The following is a 17,513-nucleotide window of genomic DNA, read 5'->3' as shown; positions in this document are numbered from 1 at the left end:
AGTTTGCACAAATATTAGCATCGTAGCTCTTATTGCAGGACTTTAACTGTGGGCAATCACCTCACAATTCCATAACCTTTATTTAACTAGGCAAAATCTTATTTAAAATGACAGCCTACCCCGGCCAAACCCGACGACGCTGGGCCAACTGTGCACCGCCCTATGGGACTCCCAATCATGGCCGGATGTGATACAGCCTGCATTCGAAACAGGGACTTTAGTGACGCCTCTTGCACTGAGATGCAGTGCCTTAGACCGCTGTGCCACTCGGGAGCCCTGTACATTGCAATATGAATGTTCAATAGGCACTATAGGCTGAATTGTGAGGTGATTTCCCACAGTTAAAGTCCCGCAAAAAGAGCTACGATGCTAATATTTGTGTGAACTCATAATTGTAATCCGTGGGTGTCAATGAGTAGGTTGGTACCCCATGTCATGAACCCAAGATCCATAAGGCTGTACCCCACGTCATGATCCCCAGATCCATAAGGCTGTACCCCGTGTCATGAACCCAAGATCCATAAGGCTGTACATTGAAGGTATGTTGCAGTCCTGAAGACTATACATCTACAGTGCAATTTTAACATATGTTTTGTGGTGTCAAATTAACTAAATATTGTATTTTTTATGAATTTATATAACATATTCCAAACATGTTTATCATTATACAGTCCCTCCAGGATTTCGCAGTATTTATATGTGATTTTTGTGGCCAAAAATGGTTGATTTTGCAGAGCTTTTCTGAAATTCTGAGATACATTTTCTGATGTTTCTTTTCACGGTAATTTCATATAAAGCAATAAAAAGTCATATGTGTTCAGTTTTAGGACGATTTTAAGCAGAATACATAATACAAAATAAATTGGGCCATTTTCCACGGTAACAGTGCAGCAATTGGTCACAATTACGAAGCTGCTTATGATTGGACCCTTTTATGCACTAAAAGTGCGGGTTTGGTCAAAATTGCGAGCTCTCACATAATATGCACTGATTGGTTGATTTTGCATTGAATTATGCGATCTCGGAAACCTGGAGAGACTGATTATGTTGTCCAATTGTGGCATGATTCCACAATTTATATCCGTTTGCATCAGTTTCAATGGGTAACTTTTATTTTGAACCCGAACAGCTTATTCAACTATTGATGATCAGGCAAATGTTGTTCACAACACACACACAATAAGGAGATAGGAGGGAGACTGTGTGAGAGGTGAAAGCAAAGCAGGGAGGGATGGTGAATGATTCACAGAGAGAGCAGGGGCATATTCATTACGGAAACCGTTTAACGTTTAAGAACTAAATGGAAGAACACAGTTCAAAAATGAGAGTTTCTATTGGGATAAATTCAGGTATGTCCCTCCACGTTTTGTTCTGTTTGCTTCCGTTTTAAAGGCACACTATTTCCAAAATAGTTTTATGTGAAACCACACTGTTATTCTAATCATTTGTTTTATTTAGTATAGTAGAAGCTTATGTCTTAAGGATCCTAAATAATGCCATAGATTACATTAAAAATATATTAAACTAGATGGCAAAAAAGTATGACGTAAGATGTGAACCTGGTATTCCAACTGATTATAAGCTGCAATATTATCTTCTGATTCAAAATGTTTTTCTTATTTTTTTCTTTCCTAAAAAGGTACTAAACAGACTATGCCCTTGGAAGGGAGAGGGCTAATACTCGGTTCCAGGAACCTGAAGACATGTACGTGACATATGGCGTTGGTTCTGGGTCAGAACGAGAAATGTTTTTAATTTGAGCTGATCACTGTTTGTTTTGTATTGGAATATGAAGGTGAACTTTGCTCTATGTGAAGGAGGTGAACTTCGCGACCAGAGATTCTCTGCACTGTGTTTATAAATGCAGAAAGTACAAGAGCTGGAAAATGTGGAAAGTGGGTTAATAGTTTGTAATGGGACCTGGCGAGCTACCAGGGCTGTGTATTTACATCCAACGGCTACACAAGGGTGGTATTGGGATCTGAAAAGAAACGTGTGTGGGTGACCAAGTTGTAACACTACATTTAGGCCTAGCTGAATGAAAATACAAATACAGTATGTCTTGATAAATGACACAAATCAATCTATACTGATTGTTCTCATGTATATTCGTTTGTGTTTGTGTCTTAAGTTTTGTTTTATGAACGTTAATAAATACACAGACGACCTTGTTCATTAGTGTGATGATTTTTATTGGTTTGTGATGATTAAAGTTAAAGCAAAGCAGCTGCAGGGATCATTTCAACAGACAGTAAAGATTCTATTTTGGAATGACTGGACAGCAGAACACCCAGAGGAACAGAATGAGAGTACAGTTCTAGAGAACACCAGCTAGAGTTCTACATTCTAGGAGAATTCCAGCCACCAGCCAGTAGTGTGCAGGATCCAGACATGACATCATGCCATGGATTTAATACCTCCTGGTGTCTAACTTTAACAAGACATGTACCCCTAATGCATCCATAGTATTACTATCTTTCTTTTATCTGGTGGAAATGGGTTTCTGAGTCCTACTCAAACCAAGCATGAGACTAAGACCAGGATTCAATCCCAGCACTTTGTCAGCTATGTGCCATTTTAAAGGTAATTTATGATTGAACTGAACATTCATTGTGAATGCAGTCTAATTATCATATTAAGTAGCCTATTGAATCCCAGCCTGAATATTCAGTAGCCTATAGCAGGGTCAGGACTGAGTATTCAGTAGCCTATAGCAGGGTTAGGACTGAGTATTCAGTAGCCTATAGCAGGGTTAGGATAAGGACTGAATATTCAGTAGCCTAAAGCAGGGTAAGGACTGAATATTCAGTAGCCTATAGCAGGGTTAGGATAAGGACTGAATATTCAGTAGCCGATCAATCGATCGATCGATCAATAGATAGATAGGAGGCTTTTGAACAAAAATGTTTCAGGAGCTGAAATAAAAGATCCCAGAAATGTTCCATACGCACAAAAAGCCAATTACTCTCAAATTTTGTCCACAAATGTTTCCATCCCTGTTAGTGAGCATTTTATCCTTTGTCAAGATAATCCATCCACCTGACAGGTGTGACATATCAAGAAGCTGATTAAACAGCATGATCATTACACAGGTGCACCTTGTGCTGGGGACAATCAAAGGCCACTCTAAAATGTGCAGTTTTGTTACACAACACATATTGCAATGCCACAATCAGCAATTGGCATGCTGACTGCAGGAATGTCAACCAGAGCTAATTTAATGTTCATTTCTCTACCATATGCCACTTCCAACGTTGTTTTAGAGAATTTGGCAGTACGTCCAACCGGCCTCACAACCGTAGACCACATGTAACCACACCAGCCCAGGATCATTAGCGGGGTGAGGGGGCATGCAGAAAAGTATTTCTGTCTGTAGTATAGCCCTTTTGTGTGTGGGGGGGAGAGGGGGGAGAGAGAGAGAGAGAGAGAGAGAGAGAGAGAGAGAGAGAGAGAGAGAGAGAAGGGTACTCCAGGGTAGGGTGCTCCTGCATACGGTCAAGTTGTTGGACACTAAAGAGAGGTGACGGTGGTGTTGCTAGGCGTGTTGCTACGGGGCTCCAGCCTCAGTTTGATTGGTCGTTTTGGCATCAGCAGACCCTGGTTGTCCATCTCCAATGGGATCTATAGAGAATAACAGAACAGAACAGAACCCTGGTTGCCCATCTCCAATATGATCTACAGAGAATAACTAAACAGAACAGAACCCTGGTTGTCCACCTCCAATGGGATCTATAGAGAATAAAATAACAGAACAGAACCCTGGTTGTCCATCTCCAACATGATCTACAGAGAATAACTAAACAGAACAGAACCCTGGTTGTCCATCTCCTACATGATCTACAGAGAATAACTAAACAGAACAGAACCCTGGTTGTCCATCTCCAAAAGGATCTATAGAGAATAACAAACCATGTTACAACAGGTGGTGACCATGTTAAAAAAGGAACTGACCATGTTATAAAACAGGTGCTGACCATGTTATTAAACAGGCAGAGACCATGTTAAAACAGGCGGTGACCATGTTAAAACAGGAGCTGACCATGATAAAACAGGAGGTGACCATGATAAAACAGGAGGTGACCATGATAAAACAGGAGGTGACCATGATAAAACAGGAGGTGACCATGATAAAACAGGTGGTGACCATGTTAAAACAGGTGGTGACCATGATAAAACAGGAGGTGACCATGATAAAACAGGAGGTGACCATGTTAAAACAGGTGGTGACCATGTTAAAACAGGTGGTGACCATGATAAAACAGGAGGTGACCATGATAAAACAGGAGGTGACCATGTTAAAACAGGTGGTGACCATGTTAAAACAGGTGGTGACCATGTTAAAACAGACGGTGACCATGATAAAACAGGCGGTGACCATGATAAAACAGGCGGTGACCATGCTAAAACAGGCGGTGACCATGATAAAACAGGCGGTGACCATGTTAAAACCGGCGGTGACCATGTTAAAACAGGTGGTGACCATGTTGAAACAGGCAGTGACCATGTTAAAAAAGGGTGATGACCATGCTAAAACAAATTGTGACCATGTTAAAACAGGTCCATGTTAAAAAAAGGTGCTGACCATGCTAAAACAGGTGGTGACCATGTTACAACAGGTGCTGACCATGTTACAACAGGTGGTGACCATGTAATAGGTGCTGACCATGTTAAAAATGATGCTAACCATGTTAAAACAGGTGCTGAACATGTCAAAACAGATGTTGACCATGTAAAACAGATGTTGACCATGTAAAACAGGTGCTGACCATGTAAAACAGCTACTTACCATGTTAAAACAGGTGGTGACCATGTTCAAACAGGTGGTGACCATGTTAAAACAGGTGGTGATAATGTAAAACAGGTGGTGACCATGTTAAAATAGGTACTTCGGTAATTGCGGCCTCTATCTATGAATGCTACTGATGTTTGATGATGTCATATTCTGTCTGCTCAGGTGAGCGTCTCACCTCGGTCTCGTCGCAGACGGAGAAAGTGAAACTCTGGAGGATCTCGACCATGGCCAGTTTGATCATGATCAGGGCGAAACGCATCCCGATACAGTTCCTGGGCCCTGCCCCAAACGGCATGTACGTGTACGGATCAATAGACTCCTTGTTCTCCTTACTGAACCTGTACAGGGAGAGGGCAGACATATTACACATTGTATTGTTGTTGATTTGTGGTTGTGGTTCAGACACATTACACGTTGTATTGTAGTTGATTTGTGGTTGTGTTTCAGACACATAATACATTGCACTGCAGTACTATGAAGCACTGTAGTACGTTGTAGCAAAATGTAGTAATGCTCTTGTGTTTGTATTGTGGTTGTGTTATGGTTGTGCTGTGGTTGTACTGTGGTTGTATTAAGGTTGTGTTATGGTTGGATTGTGGTTGCATTGTGGTTGTATTGTGGCTGTGTTATGGTTGTATTGTGGTTGTACTGTGGTTGTATTAAGGTTGTGTCATGGTTGTATTGTGGTTGTGTTATGGTTGTACTGTGGTTGTATTAAGGTTGTGTTACGGTGTGGTCGAGTACCTCTCTGGTTTGAACTCCTCAGGGTCTGACCAGATCTCTGGGTCACGGTGGAGGGTCCACGTGGGAACCAGGACAATGCAGTCTTTGGGGATGACGATGCCGTTAATCTCCACCGTCTTCTTGGCGACCCTCTCCAGTCGTGGGGCGATGGGGTACAGTCTCAGAGACTCATTCAACACACAGTCCAAATAGTCCATCTGCATCAGAGCTTCGTACTGGATTGGAGCCTGCACCAGGGTTACATATAAATCAGTACCTCACCACATCTGGCACCAGGGTTACACACACATCAGTACCTCACCACATCTGGCACCGGGGTTACACACACATCAGTTCCTTACCACATCTGGCACCGGGGTTACACACAGATCAGTACCTCACCACATCTGGCACCCACACAGTATCTACCTCCTCCGGCAGTTTGGTCATGGTGTGGGGGTCACCTTGTTGGGGAACACAGTATCTATCTCCTCCTGCAGTTTGGTCATGGTGTGGGGGTTACCTTGTTGGGGAACACAGTATCTATCTCCTCCTGCAGTTTGGTCATGGTGTGGGGGCTACGTTGTTGGGGAACACAGTATCTATCTCCTCCTGCAGTTTGGTCATGGTGTGGGGGTTACCTTGTTGGGGAACACAGTATCTATCTCCTCCTGCAGTTTGGTCATGGTGTGGGGGTTACCTTGTTGGGGAATACAGTATCTATCTCCTCCTGCAGTTTGGTCATGGTGTGGGGGTTACCTTGTTGGGGAATACAGTATCTATCTCCTCCTGCAGTTTGGTCATGACATGGGGGTTACCTTGTTGGGGAACACAGTATCTATCTCCTCCTGCAGTTTGGTCATGGTGTGGGGGTTACCTTGTTGGGGAATACAGTATCTATCTCCTCCTGCAGTTTGGTCATGACATGGGGGTTACCTTGTTGGGGAATACAGTATCTATCTCCTCCTGCAGTTTGGCCATGACATGGGGGTTGGTTGCCAGGTTATAGGCCAGGAAACTCATAGTACTGCTGCTGGTCTCGTAGCCGGCGAAGATGAAGATCATGGCCTGAGACAAGATCTCATGATCAGTCAGTCCTGTGGAGGGAGAGAGAGAGGAGAGGAAGGGAGAAGAGAGAGAGAGAGAGAGAGAGAGAGAGAGAGAGAGAGAGAATAGTTTCCAGGTGTGTGTTTGTAACAGTAGTTTACAGGTGTGTGTTTGTAACAGTAGTTTACAGGTGTTTGTTCGGCAGGTACCTTTAGTCTGCTCCTCTCCTGTCTTTGTGTCGTTGCCTTTCTGAGAGTCGATCATCAGCTGTAAGAAATCCACCCGACTCTGGAAGCAGATAGACATGAGGTCAAATTCGTCCAGTCACAACCAATACAAACAGATTCCACTGTATCTGGACCAATCACAACCAACACAAACAGATTCTAATGGATTTCGTCCAATCACAACCAAGACAAACAGATTCTAATATGAATGTAGATATTTGGGTCCCAATAATAGTGTTTTTAAATTCCAACATGATATCGATATGGACGTTCCATATTGGTCCCCATCACTAGTTATATTACATAGTTACATAGTTATATAATAAATAAATACAGAATATTACAATACAAATACAAATGTTCAGATGAAAATATCAACATAACAATCAAATATAAAACATGTTTACAGTTGAGTTCCCAGTGTCACGTCCAGATTTGATCTTAGCCAGCGAGGCATAAAAGAAGTCTGTCACCGCAGTCGGGAAGAAAGAAAACTTCATCTTCTCCAAGATAGGACCTGTGACCGGAAACAAAGCTGGAGAAGGAGAGGAGAGGAACGTTTTACAGAAAGTTTTAGTTTACTAATTTGACCATTTAAAAAAACAAGCACATATAAAACTTTAAAAAGCCATACATGAACATGAGTTAAATCATGGAGATTAACACACAATAAATTCTGGGACTTATTTCCATTGTTAGATCATGGAGGATAACACACAATAAAGTCTGGGACTTATTTCCATTGTTAAATCATGGAGGATAACACACAATAAAGTCTGGGACTTATTTCCATTGTTAGATCATGGAGGATAACACACAATAAATTCTGGGACTTATTTCCATTGTTAAATCATGGAGGATAACACACAATAAAGTCTGGGACTTATTTCCATTGTTAGATCATGGAGGATAACACACAATAAATTGTGGGACTTATTTCCATTGTTAGATCATGGAGGATAACACACAATAAAGTCTGGGACTTATTTCCATTGTTAGATCATGGAGGATAACACACACTAAAGTCTGGGACTTATTTCCATTGTTAAATCATGGAGGATAACAGACAATAAATTCTGGGTCTTATTTCCATTGTTAAATCATGGAGAATAACAGGCAAAGTCTGGGACTTATTTCCATTGTGGTCCTCTTGAGACATGATGGCTAGACAAGATCGAACACAGTTAAGCACAGTATGGCAGTGATATTTTAATACAAAAACAGAGAAGAAGAGCATCTATCTCATCATTCCAGTTACATCATAGGGGTTATTCATATGGGCACAGAGGACATCAAACATATTTTTATTTTTAAAGCTGCCCAGAGAGGATGTTGTTTTTATGGGCAGAGGCAACTCATTCCATTCTGAGGCTCCAGTACACAAGAAAGTACCTTTCCCAGCATTACTCCTGAACCTGTATAAGCACACATCAGCAACACCTGATCTGGTGCTGTGATTGTGTGCATCCCTAACACGAGGAAAGTAATCAGTTAGATATCTGGGCGCAGGACCATAAATACTCCTGTAAACCAAACCTAGTCTAATCTGGGACACCCTAGCCTAAACAGGCAGCCAGTTGAGTTCCTGAAAGCAGCTCCTGACTATGTGAGTAAGTGCTCACCTTCAATACTACCCTAATCAGCTTATTCTGGGCTATCTGGAGCTTCCCCTTCATAAGTTTGGATAAGCCCCCAAACCAGGAAGTACTAGCATAGTCAAAATGGCATTGAATGAGGGCAGTAGCTAGCACTTTCATGGAGTCCTTATCAAGCAGCTTAGACTTTCTAGCCAAAAACTTAGTCCTGGCATTAACCTTCCCTAGCACTTTATTGGCCATGCTCACACCTCCCAAGCTTCCATCAAGGATACATCCCAAGTAGCTAACAGAGGTTTTAGTAGTCAGCACCTGACCCCCTAACTCCACTCTGATTTTAGAGGACCTACTCAATTTAGGTCTGGATCCAAAAATATTTGCTTCAGTTTTCCCTAAGCGCAGAAATAGCTTAATATCTCCAAGCCATTTTCTAATGTTAGTAAGCTCTGTGCTAAATATGCTCTCCAACATAGTTTTACTTTTGTGAGACACCAGAAGTGTAGTCATCCGCATAAAGAAAAAGACGGCAAGAACAAGCATCTTTCATATCATTAATATACAATTAAAACAGCAGAGGCCCAAGCATGCTCCCCTGCGGAACGCCACAACTCATTGGTTTTGCCTGAGACAGTGAACCATTAACCTCTACTACTTGCTCCCTTCCTGATAAATAGGACTTTACCAAGCCTAGAGGGATACTGCTTAACCCCAGTGCCTCCAGTTTGGAGATTAGGAGACAGTGGTTAACTATATCAAAGTCCTTCTGTAGGTCAAGCAGTACCATTCCACACAGATTTCCCTCATCAATCTCTTTCCTGATGAAGTCAGTCAAGTAAAGTAGACATGAATCAGTGGAGTATGTTTTTCTAAAACCCAACAGAAGATCATACCTTTTTTTGTTAAAATATTCACACATTTGCTCATGTACAACTCTCTCCAGGATCTTTGATGTTACACAGAGGATAGATACAGGCCTATAATTCCCAGGGTCAGACTTTATATCCTTCTTATACAGAGGTATATAACTTTATAGGATTAAAAACTACAACTTTGCGTCCTGTGTGTCTGCGCATGTGTGCGTGTACGGTCTCACCGACTAGGAGGAACAGTGGGTTGAACAGGTCAAACTTGAGCATCTTCTTGACGTTGGAAACGAAGGGGTCTGAAGGGTTGTTCAGAGAGTCAATGTCCACACTGAAGGCTGTGCTGGTGACCACGTCCATACTGTAGGGCCCGAAGAACCTGCAAGACAACCACAATTACACACCACACAGCTACTGACCTCACAACTACTGACCACCCAAATACTGACCACAACCACACAACTACTGACCACAACTACTGACCACAACCACACAACTACTGACCACACAACTACTGACCACACAACTATTGACCACAACCACACAACTATTGACCACAATCACACAACTACTGACCACACAACAACTGACCACAACCACAAAACTATTGACCACAACCACACAACTATAGACCACAACCACACAGTTACTGACCACAACTACTGACCTCAACTACTGAACACAACTACTGATCACACAACTATTGACCACAACTACTGACCTCAACTACTGAACACAACTACTGATCACACAACTATTGACCTCAACTACTGAACACAACTACTGCCCACACAACTACTGACCACACAATTATTGACCACAACTACTGACCACAACCACACAACTACTGACCACAACCACACATCTACTGACCACACATCTACTGACCACACAACAACAGTGGCAGAGACAAAGTATGTGAACCCTTTGGAATTACCTGTATTTCTGAATAAATTTGTTATAAAATTTGATCTGATTTTCATCTTAGTCACAACAGTAGACAAACACAGTGTGCTTAAACTAATAACACAAAGTATTGTATTTTTCTTGTCTATATTGAATACATCATTTAAACATTCACAGTGTAGTTTGGAAAAAGTATGTGAACCCCTAGGCTAATGACTTTTCCAAAAACTAATTGGAATCAGGAGTCAGCTAACCTGTAGTCCAATCAATGAGACGAGATTGGAGATGTTGGTTTGAGCTGCCCTGCCCTATAAAAAACACTCACAAAATTTGACTTTGCTATTCACAAGAAGCATTGCCTTACGTGAACCATGCCTCGAACAGAAGAGATCTCAGAAGACCTAAGATGAAGAATTGTTGACTTGCATAAAGCTGGAAAGGGTTACAAAAGTATCTCTAAAAGCCTTGATGTTCATCAGTCCACGGTAAGACAAATTGTCTATAAATGGAGAAAGTTCAGCACTGTTGCTACTCTCCCTAGGAGTGGCCATCCTGCAAAGATGACTGCAAGAGCACAGTGCAGAATGCTCAATGATGTTAAGAAGAATCCTAGAGTGTCAGCTAAAGACTTACAGAAACCTCTGGAACATGCTAACATCTCTGTTGATGAGTCTACAATACGTAAAACAATAAACAAGAATAATGTTCATGGGAGGACACCACAGAAGAAGCCAATGCTTCTTGTGGACAGATGAAACTACAGTTGAGTTGTTTGGAAGGAACACACAACACTATGTGCGGAGAAATAAAGGCACAGCACACCAACATAAAAATCTCTTCCCAACTGTAAAGTATGGTGGAGGGAGCATCATTGTTTGGGGCTGCTTTCCTGCCTCAGGGCCTTGACAGCTTGCTATCATCAACGGAAAAATATATTTCCAAGTTCATCAATACTTTTTGCAGGAGAATGGAAGGCTATCTGTCCGCCAATTGAAGCTCAACAGAAGTTGCGTGATGCAACAGGACAACGACACAAAACGCAGAAGTAAATCAACAACAGAATGGCTTCAAGAGAAGAAAATACGCCTTCTGGAGTGGCCCAGTCAGAGTCCTGACCTCAACCCGATTAAGATGCTGTGGCAGGACCTCAAGAGAGTGGTTCACACCAGACTTCACAAGAATATTGCTGAACTGAAACAGTTTTGTAAAGAGGAATGGTCCAAAATTCCTCCTGATCATTGTGCAGGTCTGATCCACAACTACAGAAAACGTTTGGTTGAGGTTATTGCTGCAAAAGGAGGGTCAATCAGTTATTAAATCTAAGGGTTCACATACTTTTCCCACTCTGCACTGTGAATGTTTACACGGTGTGTTCAATAAAGACATGAAAACGTATAATTGTTTGTGTGTTATTAGTTTAAGCACACTTTGTCTTGTTGTGACTTAGATGGAGATCAGATCAAATTTGATGACCATTTATGCAGAAATCCAGGGAATTTCAAAGGGTTCACATACTTATTCTTGCCACTGTATGTATGTGTATTACAATTAAGACTCAGAGCTGTAAGGTGAAATGTCAGAGGTAAGAGGTTAGAGGTCAGGACTCACTCCTTCACTTCGATGGTCTGGTCTTTATCTGCCTGCTTCTTCATTCCGTTCAGCAGGTTAGCAGAGTGCCGCTTCATGATACCAAACATCTATATATATATAGAGAGAGAGAGAGAGAAAGAGAGAGAGAGATACAGAGTGCTGCTTCATGATTAGGGTTGAATGGCCGAGAGTTACCGCACAAAACCACTCCCTTTTCCTGGGATAAATAACTAAGAGACACCAGTAAATTATGCTCCTTAGCTCTTGGATTCCCATTCAGGAAAATCTAGACTAGAATAGCTTGCTGGACATTGTTGTTGTTGTTGCATTTCCTATACAAATAGACTAATCGAAGAGGGATGCAAGCTCTTGTTTGCTGAATGCTAAATAGAGCAGCCAATAGAAATCACGGGTAGTTTGAAAGAGTGAACGCACAATGGTGGTAGACTATAGCAGTTATTTATTCAGACCCATAACCATTCAGATGGTGGTAGACTATAGCAGTTATTTATTCAGACCCATAACCATTCAGATGGTGGTAGACTATAGCAGTTATTTATTCAGACCCATAACCATTCAGATGGTGGTAGACTATAGCAGTTATTTATTCAGACCCATATAACCATTAAATCTTCGTGAAGAGAAGTGAAAGCCATCTGCATCTAATTCTAGTCCTATATTATGATTCAAGCATTTCATTAGAATGAAGAAGATAGGGGTCCTGGGTGGTGCAGCGGTGAAAAGCACTGCACAGCCTGGTGTTCGATCCCAGGCTGTGTCACAACCGACCGTGACCGTGAACCCCATAGGATGGCACACAATTAGCCTATCGTGCTCTAGCGACTTCTTGTGACAAGGCCGGGCGCCTGCAAACTGACTTGGGTTATCAGTCGAACGATGTTTCACATTAGTGATGCTGACATCCAGGTAAAACAGGAAGTAGGTGGTCAGGCGGGTCATGTTTCAGAGGACGCATGACTCCACCTTTGAATAATAATGTAAATAAGGTATCTATAATAACTTTATAAAGAGTTTATAACAAGCTATAATGAGTTTACAGAGATTCTAACAAGCTATAATGAGTTTATATAGAGTTTATAACAAGCTATAATGAGTTTATATAGAGTTTATAACAAGCTATAATGAGTTTATATAGAGTTTATAACAAGCTATAAAGAGTTTATAAAGAGTTTATAACAAGATATAAAGAGTTTATAAAGAGTTTCTAACAAGCTATAATGAGTTAGTAAAGAGTTTCTAACAAGCTATAATGAGTTTATATAGAGTTTCTAACAAGCTATAATGAGTTTATATAGAGTTTATAACAAGCTATAATGAGTTTATGAAGAGTTTATAACAAGCTATAAAGAGTTTATAACAAGTTGATAAAGCATAGAAAGGGAGAGATGGAGGGATGGTTCTACCTCTTTTAGTCGTCCAGAGGTAAAGGAAGGTGAGAGGACACTGCGGATCCGTCTCCATGTATCGTCCTCGGCAACGGACACCGCATCAAACAGCTCGCCGTTCAGATGGAAGTTCTAAATCATGGAGGACAGTTGTAATAATTATCAAACAGCTCGCCATTCAGAATTAATTTCTGAAACACAAATAATGTATTAATAATATCAGTAATAATGTTAAGATTATTATTATTGAGATTATTATTAGGGGATGTGTATGTGTGTGTGTGTGTGTGTGTGTGTGTGTGTGTGTGTGTGTGTGTGTGTGTGTGTGTGTGTGTGTGTGTGTGTGTGTGTCTCACCCTGCGGTTGGTGAAGATGTTGTAACACTCTTTAATCAGGATGGTCTTGATCATGCTTTTGTCCATGATACACAGAACAGGCTGCCTCCCATCATAGATCCTTCACAGAGGCATTTTGTTAAATTACAGCCCTATTCTAATATTGATTAAATACATTTTAAAAACTCATAAATCTACACACAATACCGCATAACGAGAAGCGAAAACGGCTTTTAACCTTATTTACATAAGTATTCAGACCCTTTGCTATGCGACTCCAAATTGAGCTCAAGTGCATTCTGTTTCCATTGATCTACAACTTGATTGGAGTCCACCTGTGGTAAATTCAATTGATTGGACATGATTTGGAAAGGCACACACCTGTCTATATAAGGTCCCGCAGTTGACAGCGCACGTCAGAGCAAAAACCAAGTGATGAGGTTGAAGGAATTGTCTGTAGAGCTCCGAGACAGGATTGTGTCGAGGCAAAGATCTGGGGAATGGTACCAAAACATGTCTGCAGCATTGAAGGTCCCCGAGAACACAGTGGCCTCCATCATTCTTAAATAAAATAAGTTTGGAACCACCAAGACTCTTCCTAGAGCTGGCCGTCCAGCCAAACTGAGCAATCGGGGGAGAAGGGCTTTAGTCAGGGAGGTAACCAAGAACCCGATGGTCACTCTGACAGAGTTCTAGGGTCCCTCTGTGGAGATGGGAGAACCTTCAAGAAGGACAACCATCTCTGCAGCCCACCATCCATCAGGCCTTTAATGGTAGAGTGGCCAATCGAACATCTCTGGAGAGACCTGAAAATAGCTGTGCAGCGACGCTCCCCATTCAACCTGACAGGGCTTGAGAGGATCTGCAGAGAAGAATGGGAGAAACTCCCCAAATACAGGTGTGCCAAGCTTGTAGCATCATACCCAAGAAGACTTGAGGCTGTAATTGCTGTCAAAAGTGCATCAACAAAGTGCTGCGTAAAGGGTCTGAATACTAATAGTGTAAATGTGATATTTCTGGGGGGGTTTTTATACATTTGCAAAAATGTATAAAAATCTGTTTTTGCTTTGTCATTATGGGGTATTGTGAGTAGATTGATGAGAGGGGAAAACGATTTAATCCATTTTAGAATAAGGCTGTAACATAACAAAATGTGGAAAAAGTGAAGGGGTCTGAATACTTTCCGAATGCACTATATACACCTACATGGTACACAGAACAGACTGCCTCCCATCATAGATCCTTCACAGAGGAGAAACATACCTGGTTTAACCACTATATATACATCTACATGGTACACAGAACAGACTGCCTCCCATCATAGATCCTTCACAGAGGAGAAACATACCTGGCTTTAACCACTATATATACACCTACATGATACACAGAACAGGCTGCCTCACATCATAGATCCTTAACAGAGGAGAAACACTGGCCATGGTACACAACAACTGTACATAGACTTCACAGAGGACCTGGCTTTAACCACTATATATACACCTACATGGTACACAGAACAGGCTGCCTCCCATCATAGATCCTTCACAGAGGAGAAACACACCTGGCTTTAACCACTATATATACACCTACATGGTACACAGAACAGGCTGCCTCCCATCATAGATCCTTCACAGAGGAGAAACACACATGGTTGGGGAGTAACGGATTACATGTAAGGGATCTTTTTTTAAACGGTAACTGTAATCTGTTACATTACCAGCAAAAAAATATTGTAATCAGATTACAGATATTTTTTTTAAACTAGATTTTTTTTAAACTATTACTTTGAGGATTACTTTAAATTCAGAAAAGATGTTTGTGAAAAAATATCTTTGACACTTCTGTTTTCTCAATGACATTCAAATCAGCATTGAAAAGAGCCACAAGTTTAAGTTTGTTTAATCCTATTATTATATATAGTAGTGTTAGGTTCTGATTTCTTGACTTATGAAATCATGAAATATACTTATTCCTGTCACTGAGGGAGAGAGGGGAATTTATCATGATTACATTATGTCAGGATATGTTTTTGTCATGGATCCTATGAGAGGAGGATAGACACCCGTCTGGTACAAGACAACATAACAGCCGTGAGTTGGGGAGGAGTGAGCACTTTGGGGCAGAGGTCAGGTCAGATGAAGTGAGGAAGAACAGGAATCACTAAGGTTCTGTATTGGCTGTCCAGGTGTGTAGGAGCAGACTCAGCATAGGAGAAAGGGTTAAAGGGAAAGTCATCTAAAGTAACTGAATGTAATCCGATTACGTTACTGAGTTTGGGGTAATGTTGGACAGGTAAAACTAGTAACTGTAACGGATTACATTTAGAAAGTAACCTACCCAACACTGGAAACCCACACATTTATTAACCACCTCTTAGAAAATTACATAGAAAACATTATTCTGGTTTTGGTTGACATTACTAATACTATTCCTCATGGTCACATGACAGCTCGAGCAGGTGATTCATTGAAAGAACATAGTACAGTTGTGAGTCATCCTAGTACGGTACAGCCAACTGAACTCACCCCCAGATTCTCCCGTACTTCTGAAAGCACTCTGTGTCAAAGTTAGTGAAACCCTGCACACAGAGAGATAGAAAAAAAGAAACTGCTGATTCATGCCTGGTCATGTAGGTGTGTCTTACACCTGAACAGAGAACACACCTGAAACAGGTGAGGGTTGAGGAGGGTTTGTTATTTTCTATGGTCCTCAGAGTCAAGCAACACAACTTCTAGACTGATCATGTCTCATTTCACCTTTTATTTATCTATTGTTCAAACAACCGGCTAGTCCTCTTTTTCTTTCTCAATGTTTTGTTTTACATGGGAGAAAAATAACACTATTGTTTAAAATATGAGAGAGATGTTTATTCTGTATGGGTACTAACCTTTTTATACTCCATCATTGTGCCAAAGTAAGGTAGGGGTTTGGGACCAGGGACACCCATCTTAGTGAAAACACCATAGGGCCAGTACCCGTACCTGTACACACAAGTTAACTAGTAATATGTTCTACAGAAGTATACAACATATATATATTATCTTGCATTGTTGGAAAAGGACCACTAACTAAGCATTTCACTGCTAGTCTACACCGGTTAACTACGATAAATGTGACAAATAACATTTGATTTGATGTAAGTCCTTACACTACTATTAGGGTGATGAGGAGGGCTAGGAGGGTCCACGTCTCAGCGGAGAAGTATGGCAGAAAACTCATCATCTTTCCTCCGGTTTGGCTCACTGCCGCTTCTGAAAACAAAGGCTCCGTTTTCTCTCAGGTTCGTTTGAGTTCACTTGTCTAATGGTCTGACAAGTTTTGAGTCTGTCCGGTTCTAGTGTGGTTCTTCTGTGCACGCGGCAGATCTCAACTACCGACCGTTGCTCTTCTCCGTACTCTGTTTGAGACCGTGCAGGTTACAAGTGGTTATTGTATCCCGTCGGAAAAGCACATCTGTGATGGTAGCTAGAATAAGTATGAGCCACAATGGAATTTGCGGTTCGACTTCAAAATAAAAGTCCCATACTGTAACTGATGCAAACGGATAAAAATAGTGGATATAATGCCATATTTGGACAAGATAATGCTGAACAGGGTTAGAATGTTGTTATATGAATTAAAAAAGACAATAAGTAGTTCATTTGACGCAAAAAATAGTTGAAGTCGCACTGTGGCTGTATTATAATTGCTTTGGGACATCTATTTTACTTTACAGCGTTACCTCTGGATCTTGGGTCCATGAAATGTGAAGAGTTTACACAAGTATTAGCATCGTAGCTCTTATTGCAGGACTTTAACTGTAGGAAATCACCTCACAATTCCATAAGTTTATTTAAAAAAGAATAACATTTAACCTTTATTTACCTAGGTAAGTCAGTTAAGAACAAATTCTTATTTACAATGACGGCCTACCCCGGCCAAACCCAGACGATGCTGGGCCAATTGTGTGCCACCCTATGGGACAGCCCACATTCAAATCAGGGACTTTAGTGACGCCTTTTGCACTGAGATGCAGTGCCATAGACCACT

General features: G+C 41.2%; 1 protein-coding gene and 1 long non-coding RNA gene across 3 annotated transcripts; both read right to left on the bottom strand.

The window, feature by feature from the left end:
* Positions 1–2,171: 2,171 nt before the first annotated feature.
* On the bottom strand, positions 2,172–16,940 carry LOC106594168 (cytochrome P450 3A27). Of its 2 annotated transcripts, none has more exons than XM_045711250.1 (13): positions 16,633–16,940; positions 16,372–16,465; positions 16,010–16,062; positions 13,506–13,605; positions 13,168–13,281; positions 11,762–11,850; positions 9,478–9,626; positions 7,197–7,324; positions 6,772–6,850; positions 6,452–6,612; positions 5,537–5,763; positions 4,968–5,130; positions 2,172–3,621 (listed from the first exon to the last, which is right to left on the bottom strand). In XM_045711250.1, exons 1-13 carry the CDS (start codon positions 16,704–16,706, stop codon positions 3,511–3,513), a joined length of 1,542 nt encoding a protein of 513 aa, XP_045567206.1. In that variant the 5' UTR covers positions 16,707–16,940; the 3' UTR covers positions 2,172–3,510. The 2 variants fall into 2 exon arrangements, with proteins under 2 accessions (XP_045567206.1, XP_045567207.1); XM_045711251.1 differs by lacking the exon at positions 2,172–3,621 and adding an exon at positions 3,661–3,729.
* Positions 14,211–16,003, bottom strand: LOC123731869 (uncharacterized). Its single transcript, XR_006762892.1, has 3 exons — positions 15,132–16,003; positions 14,960–15,045; positions 14,211–14,832 (listed from the first exon to the last, which is right to left on the bottom strand). It is a non-coding gene; the product is annotated as an uncharacterized lncRNA (long non-coding RNA).
* Positions 16,941–17,513: the final 573 nt, after the last annotated feature.

The sequence above is a fragment of the Salmo salar genome, chromosome ssa02, assembly GCF_905237065.1.
Source record: "Salmo salar chromosome ssa02, Ssal_v3.1, whole genome shotgun sequence".
In the NCBI taxonomy this organism is placed as follows: domain Eukaryota; kingdom Metazoa; phylum Chordata; class Actinopteri; order Salmoniformes; family Salmonidae; genus Salmo; species Salmo salar.
This window is presented reverse-complemented; position numbering and strand designations above follow the sequence as displayed.